Raw genomic sequence first — 17,186 nt, forward strand, 5'->3', positions numbered from 1 at the left:
TGCTTGCAGCCTTCTCAACTTCCCGACTCCACGTTTCACGTGTTACAGGTACGGAATAGATTAATGAGTAATGTATTCGGATGAAAGGTATCTCTGCAGCAGCAAGAGGTTTTGTAGAACGAGCAAATGGATTCGTTAGGCGCCGGGAGTCCATGCTGGTGGTATCCAGGGAATTGACTGTTGCCAGTGCAATCAGCTCGTGTGACGTGATTCGGCAATTTTTTTTTATTCAAGATGGTAGATTAACAGAAGCACGCATCCCAATTCAGGGAACCACTCCCGCTTCCTACAAACATCTCTGGCGTCATCCCAGTCAACCATCGGCAACGGTCTTCCAGGACAGCAACATAACTGCGCACAGGGAATCAAGAGTGGTCTGGAAAGCACTAGGAACACCAACTCGGATCAGCATTCTCCTCGATTCTCCGAGATCTGATCCCGCACACCGATCGAACCGGATCCAAGACGACTACTTTCTTGCACTACAAGGAGGGCGTCCCTCCTCCCTCCTCCTTCCCTTCCTCCCTCCCCAATAACTCCGCACCATGAAGCCGCTCACACTCCTGCAACGGCAACGAATCACTCTCTCCCTGTTCTTCACCGTCGCCGTCGGCGCAGTCTTCACAGTCGCAACGCCGGCCTTCGTGCCCTGGGAGGTTGTCGACGAGAAGCGTGCCCAGGCATTGGACCAACAGCGTCGCCAAGGAAAGGACTTTCACGTCCTCGAGACTCGTCGGCGCGCATCCAATCAAGGAAGCGACAGTAATAGCCAAGGCGATCGTCCAGAAACAGAGGCCACCACCACCAGCATTAATCACCCTTCCTCTGCACCGATCTCTTCACAAGGACCCCTGGTATCACTCTTGACGGACCGCTCAAATCCAGATGCTTTGACCGAATCAACCACGGAATCAACGTCCACTGTGGGCACGGATCCAAATCTGAGTCCAGAGGCAGTACAGGATTCGAATGAACCGATTAAGAAGCGGAGACGGAGGCGGAAGAGAAAGATGGTCAACGAGGGATGGCAGGAACTGACTGGTCGGACAGCAAGGGAAGAAAAGGAGAAACAGCATACTCAGACAGACTCAACAGCTGTGAGCGAACAACCAGCACTAGGCGAGAATGGAGGACTGGAGATTACATGGAAAAACAAGACCACACCATAGACAGCATTGTTATTATTATTATTACTACTATTATCATCATCATCGTCAGGAACAACCATCATACTATCATACCATCCTTTGACATCAAATGGAATCAAATGCATTTTGTTGCATACTCTTATACAAATGGACCAAACAAAGTGCTCAGACTGTGCTATGCCTGCAGCTCCCCCTCCCTTCTTCGCTGTGCAGCTGTCACCCTATAGACTGACAGGGGAAGAGGGCCCGCAAAATAGATTGGATCGGAGATTCATATTTGAATGTTCTCAGGAACACATGTATCACGTGGAGCTAGATTTAGATTTAATTTTCAAGGCGTCCGTTCGCCACGCGTAATTGCACAACTACGCGTAATTGACGGTGCCCCACAAAAAAAGCAACTAAAAAAAAAACCAAAAAAAAACTGTACGTGGTAAAGGAAAAAGATATCGAAGATGAAGGGTGATAGAAATAGGTCTTGCTCACAAACCCTTTGTGCTCATTCGTTCTTTTGCGATGGAAAGTTGTAAAGGATGAAAAATACCGGAAAGAAGCTTCTGTGGAGGTTTGTGTGAGTGTTTTTTTTTTGGCCCTTTCGACCTTTCGAACGGCATATATATGTTTGTATTAATCCAGTGCTCAACATAAGGTCATATGGCTCTATTCGAGATTGCAGACACAGACATGCTCTCGGCATGGACGGCCGTGGAATACACGCAGATCTATGAGCACCTGTCTTGTGTGTGCTATCACACTGCCAATAGTTTTTATTATTTTTTGTTTCGAGTTTCGAGAAGAGAGAGAGAGGGGGGGAAGGGTTCGCCCTTTTGGGCTTGGGATAGCAAAGTTCCGTGGAAGTGTCCAAATGGATAAAATCAAATTAGCGAACAAAAGGACGCAAACGGGCTACCAAGGTAGGCAATCGCCAACCCCAAAGAGAGCTACTCGTCGTCGCCAAAGAGGAAAATGCGTGAAAATAACAAATACAGCCGTGCGAATGAAGGTATCACAGCTATCAGAGGATCGACTGGAAAAAAGAAAAACGGAAAAACGGTAGTGAGTTCAACCCCGTTGGCCGAAGGTCTGGACTTGCACCAGAAAACGAAAACGATATAACAAGGGAAAACAGATATAAAAGGCCACCAGAAAGCACACAGGACCGTAGTACCTACACCTTCTTCCTATATATATCGCTCCCTCTTCCCCTCCCCCTCCGCCCCCAAAAAAAACTACTTCATCTTCCTATCTTCTTCCAGTCCCGCTCCAGTTCCCATCCCAGTCATCCGTTCGACCTTCCAGCGCCCTCGTCCGTATCTGTTTATCTGTCCGCCTGCCCGAAAAGGAACGAGATAGAACGTAAATCCAAACATCTGCCTCGTCCTCAGCCAAACAGCGACCAGCAACCAGGTACGCACATTTTCCGGCTGGTAAACCTGCCCTGTCGCCTTTGCATATATCGCAGAGGGATTTACTTGCTTCATCCTCTACTGCCTGATAGTAACATCTACCCTTCTCACATCCTTCCTTTTTTCCATATAGTCTCATGCTTTCCACCTTGAACGCCGCTCTAGTCCAGTAAGGATCGTCTTCTCATTTTTCTTTTATCGCTATCGCCTCTGGCCACTTCACGCACATTAGCCTATTAACCCATTAACCCGTCTCTCTCTCGCCTTCTTGACGTCTGGTTTAGATTCAACCATACCATGTCCTCCACATTAAACCCCCAGAGGACCACCACCACCACTACTGCCGAGTCCACCACTATCACGACCGACACCTGCGTCGTCCCTAACATCGCCACCCAAGTTCAGGCTCTCCAAATCAAAACCACAGCCTCCAGTGCTTCAAGTTCCGATGAAAAGAACAGCCACCACCATCATCACCTTCTCCACAAGTACAGGAGCAGCGACGAAGAGCCCGATGGGGACGAGGACGAGGACGAGGAGGACGATGATGCCTGCTGTCCAAGATCCCCTGTAACCTTCGGGCCCAGTCCTACAGTCGGAGTCGACCATAACCTATCCCGTCTGCTCAAGAACAATCGCATGTGGTCCAAAGCCATCCGTGAACGCCAGCCTGATTTCTTTGAGAAGGGCTCGAAGGGTCAGCAGCCCAAGGTTTTCTGGATCGGTTGCTCAGATTCGCGTGTGCCTGAAAACGAACTCCTTCAGCTTGGTAGGGAACGAATTTTTTTTTTCTTTTTATTGGGGAGAAGGGAAGGCAGATAACGACGGACGACCCCCCCCCCACTGCGTCGTGTAATCAGTCCTCTCAAAACTAATCTCGGACCTTTACTTTATCATTGTCCCTTGAACCCATCCTTCCAGCCCCGGGTGAGGTCTTCACGCACCGCAACATCGCCAATGTCGTCGTCAGCACAGACCTGAACTGTCTCTCCGTACTCCAGTACGCCGTCGATGTCCTTAAAGTTGAGCACGTCGTCGTCTGTGGCCATTATGGTTGTGGCGGTGTCGCTGCGGCCCTGGGTGATCACTCCTACGGACTCATTGACCACTGGCTCGCGAACATCAAGGAGGTCAAGCAACAGCATTTCCGCAATCTCGACACCATCAAGGACCAAGAAGAAAAGTGCCGAGCCCTTGTTGAGATCAATGCCCGGAATTCGGTCCTGACCGTGGCCAAATCGCCCATCATGAGAGCCGCTTGGGAGCGTGGACAGTCTGTCGAGATCATCGGTATGGTGTACGATATCCAGACCGGATTGCTCTCTGAGCTGGGGTACCACATCAAGAGCTCCGAGCAATTGGCCGAGCAACTGAAGGTGGACTCGGATACGCTGTTCGCGACTCGCAAGGGGATTACTCTGCAGCACTAGATATTTCGGTACTAGAGTGTCATTTAGAGCCGATGCCCTCCCCTCCTCCTCTCTCACTCTTGATAGGCACCCCCCCCCCCCCCCCCCTCCCGACCTGTACACATACATACACACACACACCTTTCGCCCCTCTATATATAGCCATTTGAAGAATAAATAGCCCAAAAATACAGAAGGATAATCATGGACTGGGGGGACACGTTTTTCTTAATAAGATCTGGGATGTGGTACACTGGAGAGAGAGAGAGAGAGAGAGAGAGAAAATGGGCAAAGTGACCGAACTCAAGATATCCCAAGATGCAGGCTCTTGACCAGATAATAATTTCCGCGCGCGTCGCACAAAAAAAAAAAAAACGATGAACGACACGATAGAGGAAAATAAATGGCCTTGCCGCTTCGCTTACACGTCTTATTACACACCCGCGGTAGTAGTGCATGCATAAGGTTTCAATCCTAATTCCTGCAACGTATTGTGCGATTGTGCATAAAGAGATGTAAACGAGCGACAGTGGAGGCAATGATGCCATGGCCGTCCTTTTTGGACTTTTTTTTTCTTTCCTTAGCGCATGTCTGTTCTGCTAGTCGCGTCTTTCGAAGGGGAGTTTTTTTTTCTTTTCTTTATTACAATTTTTATTTACAATGAAGATATGGACTACTGGGAGGTCTATCAGCAAGAAGGGGAAAAAAAAAACTGTAACGATGTGTTGACCGTTCTTCCCTCTCCTGACCATGGGTCGAATCTTTTTTTTTTTTCTTTTCCTCTTTCGAACTACTGCTTAATAACCAAGGGCCTCGTTGACGAGGATGACCTGGATGCGGTTGGCGTTGAAGGGACTGGCCTTGCGGATGACCTCGTAATGAGTCACACCCGAGGCCGGCAAACCGTACGCGATCCTCACTCGGGCACTCTCCAGAGGGAGAGCAAACTCATGCTGACGCTTCCAAGCCTCTTGCTCATCCTTCACGATCTTGTTCGACCCAGCAATGACGATAACGTTGGCCGCCCCGAACGCAACACCCCCGACCTTTGACCCGGACAAATCCCCGTGGGCCAAGTGACCGTCCTCGGTGACGGAGGCGACCGACGTCAGGTAGTAATCGACAGTCGAACCGATCGTGCGACGGAGCTCTGCCTGCTTGGCGGGATCCTTCTCTGCGATGATTTCGCCATGGACGTTCTTCCAGGGGGTCTGTCCCTTGATGTAGGTGATGAAGCCGATCTGTTGTCCGGGAAAAAAAAAAAAAAAAAGAAAAAAAAAAGGAAACAAAAGAAGAATTGATAATTGGATTAGTCTTTGTAACTGATCGGGGCGGATCGATCGGGCAGCAGGACATGGACGCCCATCGAGCAATGACAAATCGAAGGGATGCCCCTTACCTCCTCCAGGGTGGTCGAGTGAGCGTTGTTAATCGAGGCGCCCTAAAAAATAAAAAAATAAAAAAAAAAAAGGCGAACAAAAAACCATACGAATCAGAACTTTGGCGTGTTTCACACACAGGCTGGAAAAAAAATATCCACTTCGTTCATAATGAGACTGAAACCGCGCGTGCGCGTCATTCTTTCTTTCATTCTTTCATTCTTTCTTCTTTCTTTTTTTTCTTTTTAGAAAGAGTCGCGACTTACAGCTGGGATCAAGTTCTTGAGGGCCTCAAAGGCATCGAGGCGACTGTTGACGACGTAGACCTTGAAGCCGTTGGCCTCAAGAGCAGCCTTCGCAGCATTGACGCGCGCTGCAGAGGCAGGCTTGGTGTAGTGGGACGAGGACAAGCCGGTGACCTGGTTGTCGTTCTTGATGAGCTCGGCCGCGGTCTCAGAAAGGTTGGTGTTCTGGAGAAGAGACATGGTTAGCTAGTTGGTTGCTGTTGGAGGGGAGGGCGTGTGAAATGTGAAGGCGTTGGGGGGAAGATGGGTAACAAGCAATTGAGGTGTGTGCTGAAGTGTGTGTGCTGAGGTGTGAAGGATAAGAAGAACAAAAAAAAAAAGAGAGAGAGAGAAGGGGAGGAGGCAGACATGGTCGTTTTATACACACCAGACCCCATTGGAGGGGGCGGTCCAGAAAAGAAACGGTGTTGCTAGTCTAGTGTGTGAGTGTATCTGTGCTATCTTGACGCGGGATGATCGAAGACATCGCCCAGCAAGACACACAGGGGGGCGCAAAAAAGCCACGGAACAAAAAAAGAAGAGCGCCACTGGAAATTTGTCATGAATGAGTCCATCCGCAACTCCAAAGACGACAGAGCACAAAGCTGACACGACCGTCGCACCTTATTAACAATCCACACCTTATCCACCCATGTAAAGAAAAAAGAAAAAAAAGGCAATTGCCCAATGAATGCCTGACGTGATCAACTCTAGGCGGCGGACAAATATCGCCTCATACTGGTCGTTCGAGAGCCATAGTCCACATAATTTCTGCCAAAGCACATGGTCGTTTGCAACACAAAATACTGTCGTAAAGATACAAGAACGAACGCGTTTTTTTTTTTTTTTTTTCTTCATTGTAAAGTGGTTATGAGAGAAATGAGATAGATGTTGTATGGTTGTATTTGGGAGGGTCGGTTGATCATTAGATGTCTATGTTGGAAGGCGGCAAAAACAGTCGATGAGGGCAAAACGAGATATCGCAACACTCTAAACATCCAACAGCAGGCGGACGGGATCCTCAATGACCTCCTTGAGCTTGACCAAGAACGTGGTGGCCTCACGTCCATCGATAATGCGGTGATCGTAGGTGAGGGCAATGTACATCATAGGGCGGATCTCAACCTTGCCGTTGATGGCAACGGGTCTCTCCTTGATTGCGTGCATGCCCAAGATGGCACTCTGGGGCATGTTGATAATAGGCGTGCCCATCATCGAGCCAAAGACACCTCCGTTCGAAATAGTGAACGTACCGCCGCTCAAGTCCTCAATCGCGATCTGACCGTCGCGAGCCTTGGCACCGTACTGGGCAATGGTCTTCTCGACCTCAACAAAGGAAAGGCTCTCAGCATTGCGGATGACGGGGGTGACAAGGCCCTTGGGGGTGGCAACAGCAACTGAGACATCGACGTAGTCGTTGTAGATGACGTTCTCACCCTCGATTCTTGCGTTAACAGCGGGCAGCTCCTTGAGAGCGTAGCACGATGCCTTCACAAATGCGGACATGAAGCCCAGCTTGACGTCGTGCTTCTTCAGGACAGCATCCTTGTAGGTAGCGCGAAGCTTCATCAGGTTGCTCATGTCGACCTCGTTGAAGGTGGTGAGCGCGGCAGCGTTCTCCTGAGACTGCTTCAGACGTCTGGCGATGGTCTGGCGCATGCGGTTCATCTTGACGCTGCGCTCCTCGCGGCTGAAGGCGACAGGTGCAGAGAAGGATTCGACAGCGGGGGCAGCAGCCGCAGGTTTTGAGGGAGCAGCCTCCTTCTTAGGCTCGACCTTCTTGGGTTCCTCCTTCTTGGGTTCCTCCTTCTTGGGTTCCTCCTTCTTGGGTTCCTCCTTCTTAGATGCCTCCTTCTTGGGCTCCTCCTTCTTGGTTTCTGCCTTGGGGGCAGCGCCTAGTACGATGACTCAAAGGGTTAGTGATATGTTCCGGGACTGCTGCATTGATCGCAAACATACGCATAGCCACTGTGCTATGTACCTCCAGCAGGGGCATCTCCGAGCTCCAGCTTGAAGAGATCAGCGCCGACAGCGACGGTGTCTTCCTCCTTGGCGAACAGCTCGACAATGGTACCAGACTTGGGTGAGTTGACGGCAACATCGACCTATGGACACAAGTGCAGAGGGGGATGGATTGTCAGCATCTGGCTCTGGACATACGCCGTGGTGCAGAGCTCGGACAGGCGGGAGATCGCTGCTGCAAAAGGAGACGGGACCATTCCCAGACATGCTTTTCTTCCCCTCTGATCCAGCAACATCGCTCTCTGTCCTCAATCTTTGTCTGCAGGGCTCCTCCTGTGCGGAACTTCCGTTTTCCCTCTGCCTTTGCGTGTATGTGTCCATACATCGGTTGCAGTACGCCTGCAGGACGTTCTCTCCATGAAGAGCGCGGGCTCAGATCAGGTAAATGGAATTCACGCCTTTTTGAAGATATTCCGCCCCCCCCCCCCCCCCCCCCCCCCCCCGCTTCGTCGCTGTAATAGATCAGCCTTGGAGTGCATCTCCATTCGATTTCAGGCGTTGTGATTACCTTGTCAGTCTCGATCGTGGCAACCTCCTCATCCAGAGCAACAAAGTCGCCGACCTCTATTGACAGGACAGAACCCAATGTAGAACATACACTTTCCCTCAGATCAGTTTTCTTGCGATCAACACAATCCTGCATCTTCTCAATAATAATAATAATAATAATAAAAGCAAACGTCGGGAAAAGGAGTTGGTTACGTACTCTTGTTCCATTGCTTCAAGGAACCCTCCGAGATCGAATCGGCCATATGGGGGACCTTGACAACATAGTCAGCTTCATAGGAAAAAGCATCGGATAAAAACAAGAAGGCATGGATCAATAATCGCGTTTCTTCGTCATTATGCGCTAGTATGTGCCGGGACGAAATCCTGCCTAGGTCATCAATGAACAGAGGAAAAGAGAAAAAAAAAGAAAAAAGAAGCATTGCAGCAACATACCATAATATCTGACCTGGGAGCGGTAAGGAGAGCTATTCGGGCGGCGAAACCAGCAATGGTTGTTTTTCACAATCAATGTCGTGTTCGTATTTTTTGAGAAGCATTGGCGACCATGCGGCGGATCAATCCAGCAGCCAATTCAGGGCTGTTCCTTTTTACCTGAGGCGCTGAGTGGCGACAGCAGAGGCGGCAGCAGCGTTGATGGTCAATTGACGACGGGTGGTCTGGACAGCGAGGCCGGAGAGATGTGTGGAGGAGAGGGAGAGCGCAGCCAGGGGACGAGCCAGGCGGGCGACAGATTTTGAGCGCACAGCAGAGATCATTGTGGGGTGTATGGGTGGTGGAGGAGGAGGAGGAGGAGTGTTATAGAGTGGAGCGGAGAGGGGAGAAGAGTGAGGTAGGGTAGGGCGGGAGGTGTTTTTTGGGGGAAACAGAAAAGAAAAGAGAGAGAGGAGGAGTATGGGGGAGGGATGGGAGGTTTAATTCGGGCTTCGAGTCATTTGTTTACTGGACGGCAGTACAAAAATATATATTTTCAGGGCTCCGCGCGAGAGATTGGAACCCATGGAAAGGACGAAGAGGGGCAACCAGGGCTGCTGTCCGGGAGGGGGGATGCTGGCTGCGGCGACAGTATCAGGATGGACACGGGAGATGGGGCAAGTGGGGGCTGGGACCAGCCTGGTGGCCCCGTCGCCCAGCCTCTCTACTCCCTGGTCTGCCCCACAACTCTCTGGACGCACTCTTTCCGCCGGCGGTGCGTGTGAAGAATGTGTCTCGATATGGAAAGAGGCCCGAAGAAGACCCTCTCTCGTCAAAAGACGTCACACCCCCCATCGAACAGGGATCCATCCTAGGCCCATGTACTGTACACGCATGTAGAGGGCGCGTTATATCCTCACATCTCTAAATGGCCCCTCAGAAATGGCCGTCTCGGGACGCGTCTTGCTTGTACAGCACCGTGTACATACGTCGCCATATTCACTGCTATGCACGTACGTTATCAGGTACATACGTTACCGTAGACAACCGTCCATAGCAAGGGCATGATCCTGCAACAGCATCCGCTGACCCATGCTCCTCCCCCCATTGATCTCCAGTGCCGATACGTAATGCCAGCTCCATACCATGCTTCCGCTACTGTCGATTGCCATGGGTTGTTGTTGGTCCTGGTCCTGGTCCCGGTTCTGGTGCTGCTATTACTTGGCATAGGCGTAAACATATACGATGACAAAACACCCATAAAGGAACGTTCTCTTGATCCTGTTTCGTGTCGCGTTCCTTCTCCTTCTTTCTCTCTCGCTCCTCCCCTATCGTGCTGACAATGGCTAAAGTATCCACCATCCTTTACAACAAAGCCTCGCATTGTTGTTATTTTGCTTCGCTCTTGCGGCTGTCTGGATCGAGCATGGTCACCGCATCTTCGCAGACAAGGAGAAACAAGTTTCTCTTCCCCGTAGTCGCCCACCTGGTTGACGTCATATGTTGCTTTATCCGTAGCATCCTCTGGCTGGCTGTGTGTGGGTGTGGGTGTATACCTTTGGGCTCCCATAGTGTCCTCGAGAAGATGGATGTGGAGGGGTTTATTATAAAAACCAAGGAGAATCGTCTGATCCTCCCTCTCTCCCTTTCTTATTCTTCCACCTCTTGTACCCTCTCCATCAACTTCTTATTCTTGTTTGGAACCACACTTGACTTCACTGACGACTTCCTCTCTCTTCACTCCACACACCTCACATCCTCCAGCCAGCCCAGTGGATTCAGACTTGACTCTATTCGAATTATTTTGTATCCCCTCCGCAATGGCACCAGTTTCAGAACAGGTACACGGCAGAAATTGTTTCTATACAACAGCGTGTTTGTACCTCCAGGCACAAGGCACAAGGCACAGGCACAGACCAACGCTCGGAAAAAAATAATTCGCCCCAGATTGCTCACACCCAACTATCCACTCACCTCTGCGTCTTTTTTTTTTTTTTTTTTTTCCGCCTTATCTTCCTCATACAAAGATGGCCATGACTCAGGACCAAACCATGAAGGACGCGATCGCCTCGATAGCATCCCTCAGCAACGGTACCAGCTCGCCCGCCAAGAGAGCCCGTGGGGTCCATAGTCCCACACGATCCATCCAATCCGAGCGACGGCCCTCCTTCTCCATCACACTGCCCCCCTCCTGCTCCAGGAGTAGCCTCATGAGCACCAGGTTCTTCTTGAACCAAGGCGAAGACAGCAACAGGACCCTCGAGCACATCGAACGAAGACCTAGTGTGCACTTTATCCCAGGTGAGGGTCCCTTTTTTTTATATTTTATATTTTATATATTCTTTTTTAAAGGTCATTCACGAGTGAGCCATAAATCCACTAACCAAGCACGCGTGCTCTAATGCCGAAAACAGACGAGGACGACAACCTGATGAACCACGAGGCGAGGCATGGTCTTCCAAGGACGCCCTATCCAACAACAGGAGAAGAGGAGGAACGGATCCAGAGCTCACTCTTCAAGCACTGATCCATTCCTCCACCGCTTTTGCTTTCCAACCGACCGACATCACCCATTCAACTCCCCCTCTCCCCTCAGCCTTCAGCTTTTTACTGTTCGCTCTCTTTCTGACCCAGAGTCAAGCAAACAGCTCTCGCGCTTTGTATATAGCGATGCCTCCTCAGTGTATATCTTCACCCTTCCCAAAATCGCAGCAGCCAGCTTCTTTTCTTTTTCTTCTGTATTTTATGTATACGTTTTTTAGTCAAAAATAAAAAAGTTGTGCATCAGCAGAAGGTACAAGGGGTATCAAATGGACAACAAACATAATGAAAAAAAGAAGAGACCCCTCCAACCGGGAGTACAATCATTCCCAAGGAGCCTTGACACCGCGCATTCGACGGTCTTTGCGGACTAACTCTGCCAACTGTTTGAAGTATGCTAGCTTGTCTTCCCTTCTGTACTGAGTCACGCGTCCACTAGTGCTCGGCATCACAAACATGCGACTACCTCGGACACCTCCCCTGTATCTCGATTCCATAGGTCCTCCATTAGCCCCTGATCGACTCTGTCCACTACCCGAGCTCTCGCCTCCGGCACCGTCCGTTTTGACCTTGACCTTGACATCTTCCAACTGCTCAGGTTTGATGCCATTCTTATCGTCAATGTCCATTCTATCCGGCTTGCTGTCTTCATCCAGTTCAGCCTTTATGGGCTTTTCCTCATCCTCCACTTCCGCTTTGATGCCAAAGCTCTTGCCTTCAGAGACCTCGCGCTTGAATGGCGACGGTGCTCCCTCAGCAGCCAGCTGTTCCTCCAGTTGTTCAGCACTAGGGCCTTTCTCAAAGTAAGGTGCTAATCGATATCCTTGATCGTCCAAATTATTCTGAATCGCGTGTTCCCTACCAACGTCATCATGGTCATGTCCAATACCAGTAAGAACCTCATCCTCAGGTTCATCGTGCCAACTGACCCAAGCTGATTGAAGGCCCAAACCGACCCCGGCGTACATCTCCCAGGCCTGTTTGCTCACAAAACACACGAATCTGGGTCGATATTTCTTGATCTTAGCCGTCAGAATCGGTGCTGCGGCTCGACATTCTGCGACAGATAGTTCGTTTCCCATTCGAGAAGGGCGATCTACGAGGTTTGAAAGACCCATGTTGCAGACCGCGGGCAGGGATCGGTCATCGTCTGGTCGGAGTCGAACACCAGGTGGAAGTAAACCTGTGCGATCAAATGTATGCAGAACACAAATGAATGTAATGGGAACACAGAACAGGAGGGTCAGGGTCAATTGACAGAGAAAACATGAGAGAAGCACTTGCTCAAGTATTTTTGAAACCCAAAATTTTTGGTGGCAATAATAGTCGTTTTGCATGTCCGGGTTCACACTTACCACTCTCAGAAAGACATGGCCAAAAGTGATTCGTGGGTCCTGCAAAATGGTGCGAACGTTCACTGCTCTTCACTCCCGGGTTGATCCCGACAAACAAGACATCCAAATCATAATCGATGATGTCTGGTACGAACGACAAATGGGCATAGACCCCAGGTGCTGCATAACCTGGGTTCCTACCTTGAGTCTTGACTCGCTGTTAGAAGAGCAATTGAAGAAGAATAAACACCGGTTAGGTTTCCAAAACGATGGTATAGAGGAATCAAACGATGAGCGATGGTACATACCACCGTTGTTTCCTCCTCCTTCTTGACGACTTCGACGGCAGTTCGCTTATGATGGGGCCTTGTCTTGATACTTTCGGCGCTGATGGTTCGAGATTTTAACGGTGAAGTAGTCGCAGTAGAGCTGAGGCGAAGACTTTTTCGGACCTGCGTCGTGAGCTCCTTTGTCTCCGCCGTTGCCTCCTCCTCCTTCACTTCATCTTCTGGTTTGACACCGTTGGAAGAGAGGGTACGCTTCTTGCTGTTCCTGACGCCGTTCGTATCACTGCTTTGGCTGCTCTCGCCGTTCTTTTCGTGTGCAAATTTCGAGACTAGGGAGTTAAAAGAGGTCATAGTGCGATTGGAGAACTGGATTCAGAGTGGGAAGAGGTGGGAGATAGAAAAAGAAAGGAAGAAAAACAAAGACGAACCAAACGATTCTCGCTCCTGATGTATGCAAAAATGGTGGCAAATCCGTGACGGTTGTCTTGGACCCTTTTGGTTTATCCGCCTTTGTCTATTTTGGCAGCGATCGTTTAATCGATCTGCTCTCGACCTCAAACTGATCCCGGTCCTCATGCCTGTCAAATACAAGTATCTCATTTCAAAGTAAGGCATCTGTTGCTGAGCTTGAAGTTGACCATTGGATCCTTTATGGCAGCACTCATGTGGCATCAAGCTGATGCCAATCGTCTTTTATTTTGTCCGATAGGAGAGGCGACGTTGTGTTTTCAATAGCCTGCGGCATTGGCGCATACTTTCTGTACGAGCATGATCATCCGCGAGAATGGACTCTCAAGGAGCTGATGCAGCGCAAGGCAGAGAGAGTCAGGACTGAGGGCTGGTTTCCAGAATCATCAAAATGATCACTATTGAGTCGACTTTATAGATAATATCGCTACTCCTCTGCCCATCGAATGCTCCTGCGCTAAGCAGGCAGAATAAGGACTGGGTGGGACCCGTCCCTCGTAGCGGGTAGCCAGCAAATGAAGAGCATATGATACCTTGGGCGATCCAGAGACTGCAAATAAACAGCTCCCGTCTACATCTCACAGCATCCAGTATGAGATAGGTGTGCTGCGTTGTTTTGTCGATAAAGATCTGGTTTTTATTTCCTCGGTGCCGGGGGAAATGTGGAAGAGTGGTTCTGCTTATTCGTAGAATTGGATAGCTCGTGAAAGTCGGACCTAATAAAAACAGGAATAAGGGTCCTCATTGAGCAATTGACAAAGAGAATAGCGTTTAACTAGACAACCGTAAACGGCTCGCTTACATTGCTCGACCCAAGTCCTCAAGCTATAGGCATCCCATGTCATCAGCATGAGTAATGATATAGTTAACATCATACATTTTGATCCCCAACAAATGCATAAGGAGACTATAACGGCGGTGACAACAGACACGTACGTTGGCCATGAGGTCCTGTAGTTCCTGCCCCTTCCTTGCGAAATGAAGCGGATCAGTCCCGTCCCTTTCTGCTGCGTCAAGAAGTTTGCCATCCGATGCTAATGACTTGTCATCGTCCGCAATGGTTTCGATACTGATATGCTTTGCTGCAAGGGCTAGCTGCTTTTTTCTGATCTTGTTGAGTTCCTGAAAAATGCTTTCCGAGTTGTCGCCTATACTGGCCAAAATGAAAGCAGTCAAGGCAATTGAGCAGTTTGATTAGCACATAGTTTCAAAAAGCATCAGTGGTTCTTCGCGTTAAAGATGCGATATGTATTCACCGAAGGCCTTCATGTCCCGCTCGTCGAGCATTTTGTCCGTTTGCCTGAATGCAGCTGGGATAACGCCCAAGGCCTTATCGTGGTCTGATGATGTTAGTTTTGATGCAGGTGGGATATAGTATCCACCTCCATCGTCGCCGCTACTATTGCTCTGGCTATGGCTTTGTGATAAAGATCCTTGATACGACGATGTGCCGAGACCTATTCTAGAACTTGACCCTTGCCCCTGAGGTGCTTCTGGCTGCATTGGTAGAGTGAGAGGAAAGAAGGTAGATGAGAGGAAAACGAGATGTCAAGAGATATGGAAGTGCGGTTGCGAGAGAAAGAGCGATTCGGTCGTTGACAGAAAATGGAGACCTCGATGGCAGTGAAGGTGGAACTGAGGAAGGTCGGTTCCTTTTCTTGAGCAACGCGCCCGCCGTCTCTCTTTGCTTTCCCTTGGTGGCAAATCCAATTCCTTCACAGTCACCGTTCTCTGCAAGGTCCAAACAAATGAAAGGCAATTTTTTTTTGTTGTCACCCGCACTCACATACCCCACCGCTTCAACCAAAAACCTCGATACCATGGCTGAAACGAAACGACCTCTAGAGAGCAAGGACCCGGAACCAGTGGCGCAAGCATTGGCAGGAACCCTAGAGCCCCCAGTACTCCATCATAGGTCACGCAACAAGCGCCAGAAAGTGCAGGGTCAGTGAGGATTTCGCGGGATCGATAAAGCCTAGGCAGCACCTTATATTGTCCGTGGCGCTCTCAGAGGGACTCACCGCATAATTCGGCATCATTATTCACTCCCATAGGACCACCACCACCTGTACCTAATCGCCCAAGACAATGTCATTTCTTACTGCTCAGCAAGAACAAGTACTGCAGCCTCACCGCAAAGCTGGGCAACAAGTTTTGCGGCGAACATTCGATGTACGAACAAATCGCTCCCCCAGCATCTGACAGTGCGTCCGCAGGAGAGAACGGCGAAAATAATGTTCGAAAGCGCATTCCGTGCCCATTTGACCCTAGCCAGTGAGTGAGAATGTTCATTTATCGCACCCATGCTGATTTGATGGATGTAGAACTGAATGCTGACGAGCCGCCTTTTGGTTCGCACTGATAGCACGGCTTGGGCAGACGATCTGAAGACACATCTTTACAAATGCAATGCACGACCAAGGGATAATCCGGCGCAATACTCCCTGGATGTAAACTTGACATTGCCGCGGCCCGGGCAAACCACAGACAATGGAATAACACCTACAGGAACTACAACAACAACACCCAAGAGCGATATTCTTGCTACTCTTTCACAGGAGCAACTTCTGTCGCTCATCAAGAAGATCCAGGACTTGCACTCCAAGTGTGTACCGGAGATCAGGACGCTGATCCTCAACCACCCCGCCCTAGACGAGCGCAAGTAAGCAGACATGGTATTTGAAGTGATTGATTGCAAGTTCATTATCGATGAATGTTGATTCTAATCCTATTTCACTGCTCGCTATAGGAGAATTGTAAAGAACATCAAGCACGCACACCAGCAGGCATCTCTTCTTGGACATATGAAGCGGCTCAATATGCTGGACGACCCAACTTCCTGCTATGTCGAATTTGGCGCCGGTCGAGGCGAACTCTCCAACTATCTCAAAATCGCCGTCGATGACCATGGAACGGCAACATTTATCCTTGTAGATCGCACACCATCCCGCAACAAGTTTGACAGCGCCATTTTGGGATTAGAAGAGATCAAATCGCTGGTCAAGAGGCACACTATGGACATCAAGGATCTTGTCCTCGCAGAGGTCCCTGAGCTGAGACGGGATGTCACCGCAACACAGCGTGAGCCCCCTCTCAAGGAGAACACTACTGGAGCTAACGACGCAGAAAAGAGCGAGGAGCTAGCGAAACCGGGATATGTGGATAAGAAACCAGTTGTGGCCATGTCAAAGCATCTTTGTGGAGGCGCAACGGATCTCACGCTCAAGTGTCTCACTCAATACCAGCAAAGGTAATGCTTTGCGCTCCTTGGCATTGGATCTATTTATTCTACAAACAAGTCGCTCTGACACTTTCGATCTGTCTCACTTTGTCATTAGTGAGCGTGAAAAATCGCCGCTGCCTTCTCCCGTCAAGGGTATTCTGATTGCTCTTTGCTGCCACCAGCTTTGTCACTACTACATGTACCCCAACCAGGCGTTCTTGAAGGAGATCGACATCAGTCCCGAGGAGTTCGTGTATTTGACACGCATGAGCAGCTGGGCTGTTTGTGTGAATCAGACAAAGTCGGCCGATAAGCAGGGCGCCTCCAGCAGCAGCAACAACAACAGCAGCAACGGGGGCGCCACCACAGGTGATGATGAACATCGTGTCGAGGCAGATAAGGAGCTGGAGGAACTTGGGTACGTCCTCAATGCACAATGTGCTCGATGGTGTAAATGATGATGGCGCCGATACGAGTCTACAACTAACACTCGTTTTATTTATGACAGCTCTCATATCCCTACTCTGGATTTCCAGGCTCGCGAGCGCCTCGGACAGCAGTGCAAGCGGTTGTTGGATATTGGCCGCGTGCGATATCTGCAGGAGAATGGATTCGATGCTGAGCTCGTTTATTATGTCGATAAAGAGACTTCGTTGGAGAACTTGGCATTGATGGCAGTGCCTTCATCGTCTTCAGCTTAGACCAACAGTAAAACCTCTTAAGTTAACCTCTAGTATCCCAATAATTGATGCTGCGTTTTTTTG

At 49.7% G+C, this 17,186-nt stretch overlaps 10 protein-coding genes across 10 annotated transcripts; 6 read left to right on the forward strand and 4 right to left on the reverse strand.

Moving 5' to 3' along the window:
* Positions 1–127: 127 nt before the first annotated feature.
* BC939DRAFT_95179 (uncharacterized protein) lies at positions 128–1,320 on the forward strand. Its single transcript, XM_051562014.1, has one exon. The coding sequence runs from the start codon at positions 546–548 to the stop codon at positions 1,167–1,169; it is 624 nt and encodes a 207-aa protein (XP_051414156.1). The 5' UTR covers positions 128–545; the 3' UTR covers positions 1,170–1,320.
* Positions 1,321–2,302: 982 nt separating this feature from the next.
* BC939DRAFT_445800 (carbonic anhydrase) lies at positions 2,303–4,075 on the forward strand. The gene is made up of 4 exons (XM_051554850.1): positions 2,303–2,555; positions 2,688–2,723; positions 2,839–3,323; positions 3,476–4,075. The coding sequence occupies exons 2-4, from the start codon at positions 2,692–2,694 to the stop codon at positions 3,982–3,984; spliced, it is 1,026 nt and encodes a 341-aa protein (XP_051414157.1). The 5' UTR covers positions 2,303–2,555; positions 2,688–2,691; the 3' UTR covers positions 3,985–4,075.
* Positions 4,076–4,622: 547 nt separating this feature from the next.
* On the reverse strand, positions 4,623–5,984 carry BC939DRAFT_491491 (uncharacterized protein). The gene is made up of 3 exons (XM_051559489.1): positions 5,609–5,984; positions 5,363–5,404; positions 4,623–5,204 (listed from the first exon to the last, which is right to left on the reverse strand). The coding sequence occupies exons 1-3, from the start codon at positions 5,825–5,827 to the stop codon at positions 4,761–4,763; spliced, it is 705 nt and encodes a 234-aa protein (XP_051414158.1). The 5' UTR covers positions 5,828–5,984; the 3' UTR covers positions 4,623–4,760.
* Positions 5,985–6,463: 479 nt separating this feature from the next.
* BC939DRAFT_445805 (uncharacterized protein) lies at positions 6,464–7,450 on the reverse strand. Its single transcript, XM_051554851.1, has one exon. The coding sequence runs from the start codon at positions 7,292–7,294 to the stop codon at positions 6,617–6,619; it is 678 nt and encodes a 225-aa protein (XP_051414159.1). The 5' UTR covers positions 7,295–7,450; the 3' UTR covers positions 6,464–6,616.
* On the forward strand, positions 7,445–8,613 carry BC939DRAFT_445807 (uncharacterized protein). Its single transcript, XM_051554852.1, has 4 exons — positions 7,445–7,521; positions 7,608–7,731; positions 8,157–8,212; positions 8,355–8,613. Exons 2-4 carry the CDS (start codon positions 7,694–7,696, stop codon positions 8,420–8,422), a joined length of 162 nt encoding a protein of 53 aa, XP_051414160.1. The 5' UTR covers positions 7,445–7,521; positions 7,608–7,693; the 3' UTR covers positions 8,423–8,613.
* A 1,607-nt stretch (positions 8,614–10,220) lies between these two features.
* BC939DRAFT_445810 (uncharacterized protein) lies at positions 10,221–11,306 on the forward strand. Its single transcript, XM_051554853.1, has 3 exons — positions 10,221–10,410; positions 10,597–10,870; positions 10,984–11,306. The coding sequence occupies exons 1-3, from the start codon at positions 10,390–10,392 to the stop codon at positions 11,094–11,096; spliced, it is 408 nt and encodes a 135-aa protein (XP_051414161.1). The 5' UTR covers positions 10,221–10,389; the 3' UTR covers positions 11,097–11,306.
* Positions 11,307–11,433: 127 nt separating this feature from the next.
* BC939DRAFT_501449 (uncharacterized protein) lies at positions 11,434–13,082 on the reverse strand (the record flags this gene model as incomplete). The annotated part of the gene is made up of 3 exons (XM_051560168.1): positions 11,434–12,293; positions 12,466–12,661; positions 12,753–13,082. 3 exons carry the CDS (start codon positions 13,080–13,082, stop codon positions 11,434–11,436), a joined length of 1,386 nt encoding a protein of 461 aa, XP_051414162.1.
* Positions 13,083–13,305: 223 nt separating this feature from the next.
* On the forward strand, positions 13,306–13,594 carry BC939DRAFT_501450 (uncharacterized protein; the record flags this gene model as incomplete). The annotated part of the gene is made up of 2 exons (XM_051560169.1): positions 13,306–13,337; positions 13,441–13,594. 2 exons carry the CDS (start codon positions 13,306–13,308, stop codon positions 13,592–13,594), a joined length of 186 nt encoding a protein of 61 aa, XP_051414163.1.
* Positions 13,508–14,878, reverse strand: BC939DRAFT_95360 (uncharacterized protein). The gene is made up of 4 exons (XM_051562016.1): positions 14,456–14,878; positions 14,136–14,347; positions 14,002–14,024; positions 13,508–13,915 (listed from the first exon to the last, which is right to left on the reverse strand). The coding sequence occupies exons 1-4, from the start codon at positions 14,700–14,702 to the stop codon at positions 13,837–13,839; spliced, it is 561 nt and encodes a 186-aa protein (XP_051414164.1). The 5' UTR covers positions 14,703–14,878; the 3' UTR covers positions 13,508–13,836.
* Positions 14,879–15,369: 491 nt separating this feature from the next.
* On the forward strand, positions 15,370–17,123 carry BC939DRAFT_395046 (methyltransferase TRM13-domain-containing protein; the record flags this gene model as incomplete). Its single annotated transcript, XM_051552199.1, has 6 exons — positions 15,370–15,473; positions 15,565–15,861; positions 15,949–16,231; positions 16,337–16,449; positions 16,538–16,840; positions 16,931–17,123. 6 exons carry the CDS (start codon positions 15,370–15,372, stop codon positions 17,121–17,123), a joined length of 1,293 nt encoding a protein of 430 aa, XP_051414165.1.
* Between the last annotated feature and the right edge of the window lie 63 nt (positions 17,124–17,186).

The sequence above is a fragment of the Gamsiella multidivaricata genome (genome assembly GCF_025024155.1).
Source record: "Gamsiella multidivaricata strain RSA 2152 chromosome Unknown BC939scaffold_19, whole genome shotgun sequence".
NCBI classification, from domain to species: Eukaryota; Fungi; Mortierellomycota; class Mortierellomycetes; order Mortierellales; family Mortierellaceae; genus Gamsiella; species Gamsiella multidivaricata.

Bases quoted from the DNA above. Each gene is read 5' to 3' on its own strand.
- BC939DRAFT_95179 (XM_051562014.1), top strand. From the start codon at position 546: ATGAAGCCGCTCACACTCCTGCAACGGCAACGAATCACTCTCTCCCTG.
- BC939DRAFT_445800 (XM_051554850.1), top strand. From the start codon at position 2,692: ATGCTTTCCACCTTGAACGCCGCTCTAGTCCA. The intron at 2,724-2,838 runs GTAAGGATCGTC...CGTCTGGTTTAG, and splicing joins TTGAACGCCGCTCTAGTCCA to ATTCAACCATACCATGTCCT. The intron at 3,324-3,475 runs GTAGGGAACGAA...CCATCCTTCCAG, and splicing joins AAACGAACTCCTTCAGCTTG to CCCCGGGTGAGGTCTTCACG.
- BC939DRAFT_491491 (XM_051559489.1), bottom strand. From the start codon at position 5,827: ATGTCTCTTCTCCAGAACACCAACCTTTCTGAGACCGCGGCCGAGCTC. The intron at 5,405-5,608 runs GTAAGTCGCGAC...TTTATTTTTTAG, and splicing joins TCAAGAACTTGATCCCAGCT to GGCGCCTCGATTAACAACGC. The intron at 5,205-5,362 runs GTAAGGGGCATC...CCCGGACAACAG, and splicing joins ACTCGACCACCCTGGAGGAG to ATCGGCTTCATCACCTACAT.
- BC939DRAFT_445805 (XM_051554851.1), bottom strand. From the start codon at position 7,294: ATGAACCGCATGCGCCAGACCATCGCCAGACGTCTGAAGCAGTCTCAG.
- BC939DRAFT_445807 (XM_051554852.1), top strand. From the start codon at position 7,694: ATGGTACCAGACTTGGGTGAGTTGACGGCAACATCGAC. The intron at 7,732-8,156 runs CTATGGACACAA...CGTTGTGATTAC, and splicing joins GAGTTGACGGCAACATCGAC to CTTGTCAGTCTCGATCGTGG. The intron at 8,213-8,354 runs CTATTGACAGGA...TTGGTTACGTAC, and splicing joins AGCAACAAAGTCGCCGACCT to TCTTGTTCCATTGCTTCAAG.
- BC939DRAFT_445810 (XM_051554853.1), top strand. From the start codon at position 10,390: ATGGCACCAGTTTCAGAACAG. The intron at 10,411-10,596 runs GTACACGGCAGA...CCTCATACAAAG, and splicing joins TGGCACCAGTTTCAGAACAG to ATGGCCATGACTCAGGACCA. The intron at 10,871-10,983 runs GTGAGGGTCCCT...TGCCGAAAACAG, and splicing joins TAGTGTGCACTTTATCCCAG to ACGAGGACGACAACCTGATG.
- BC939DRAFT_95360 (XM_051562016.1), bottom strand. From the start codon at position 14,702: ATGCAGCCAGAAGCACCTCAGGGGCAAGGGTCAAGTTCTAGAATAGGT. The intron at 14,025-14,135 runs GTACGTGTCTGT...GGATGCCTATAG, and splicing joins TACAGGACCTCATGGCCAAC to CTTGAGGACTTGGGTCGAGC. The intron at 13,916-14,001 runs GTAAGCGAGCCG...TGTTTTTATTAG, and splicing joins GAGGACTTGGGTCGAGCAAT to GTCCGACTTTCACGAGCTAT.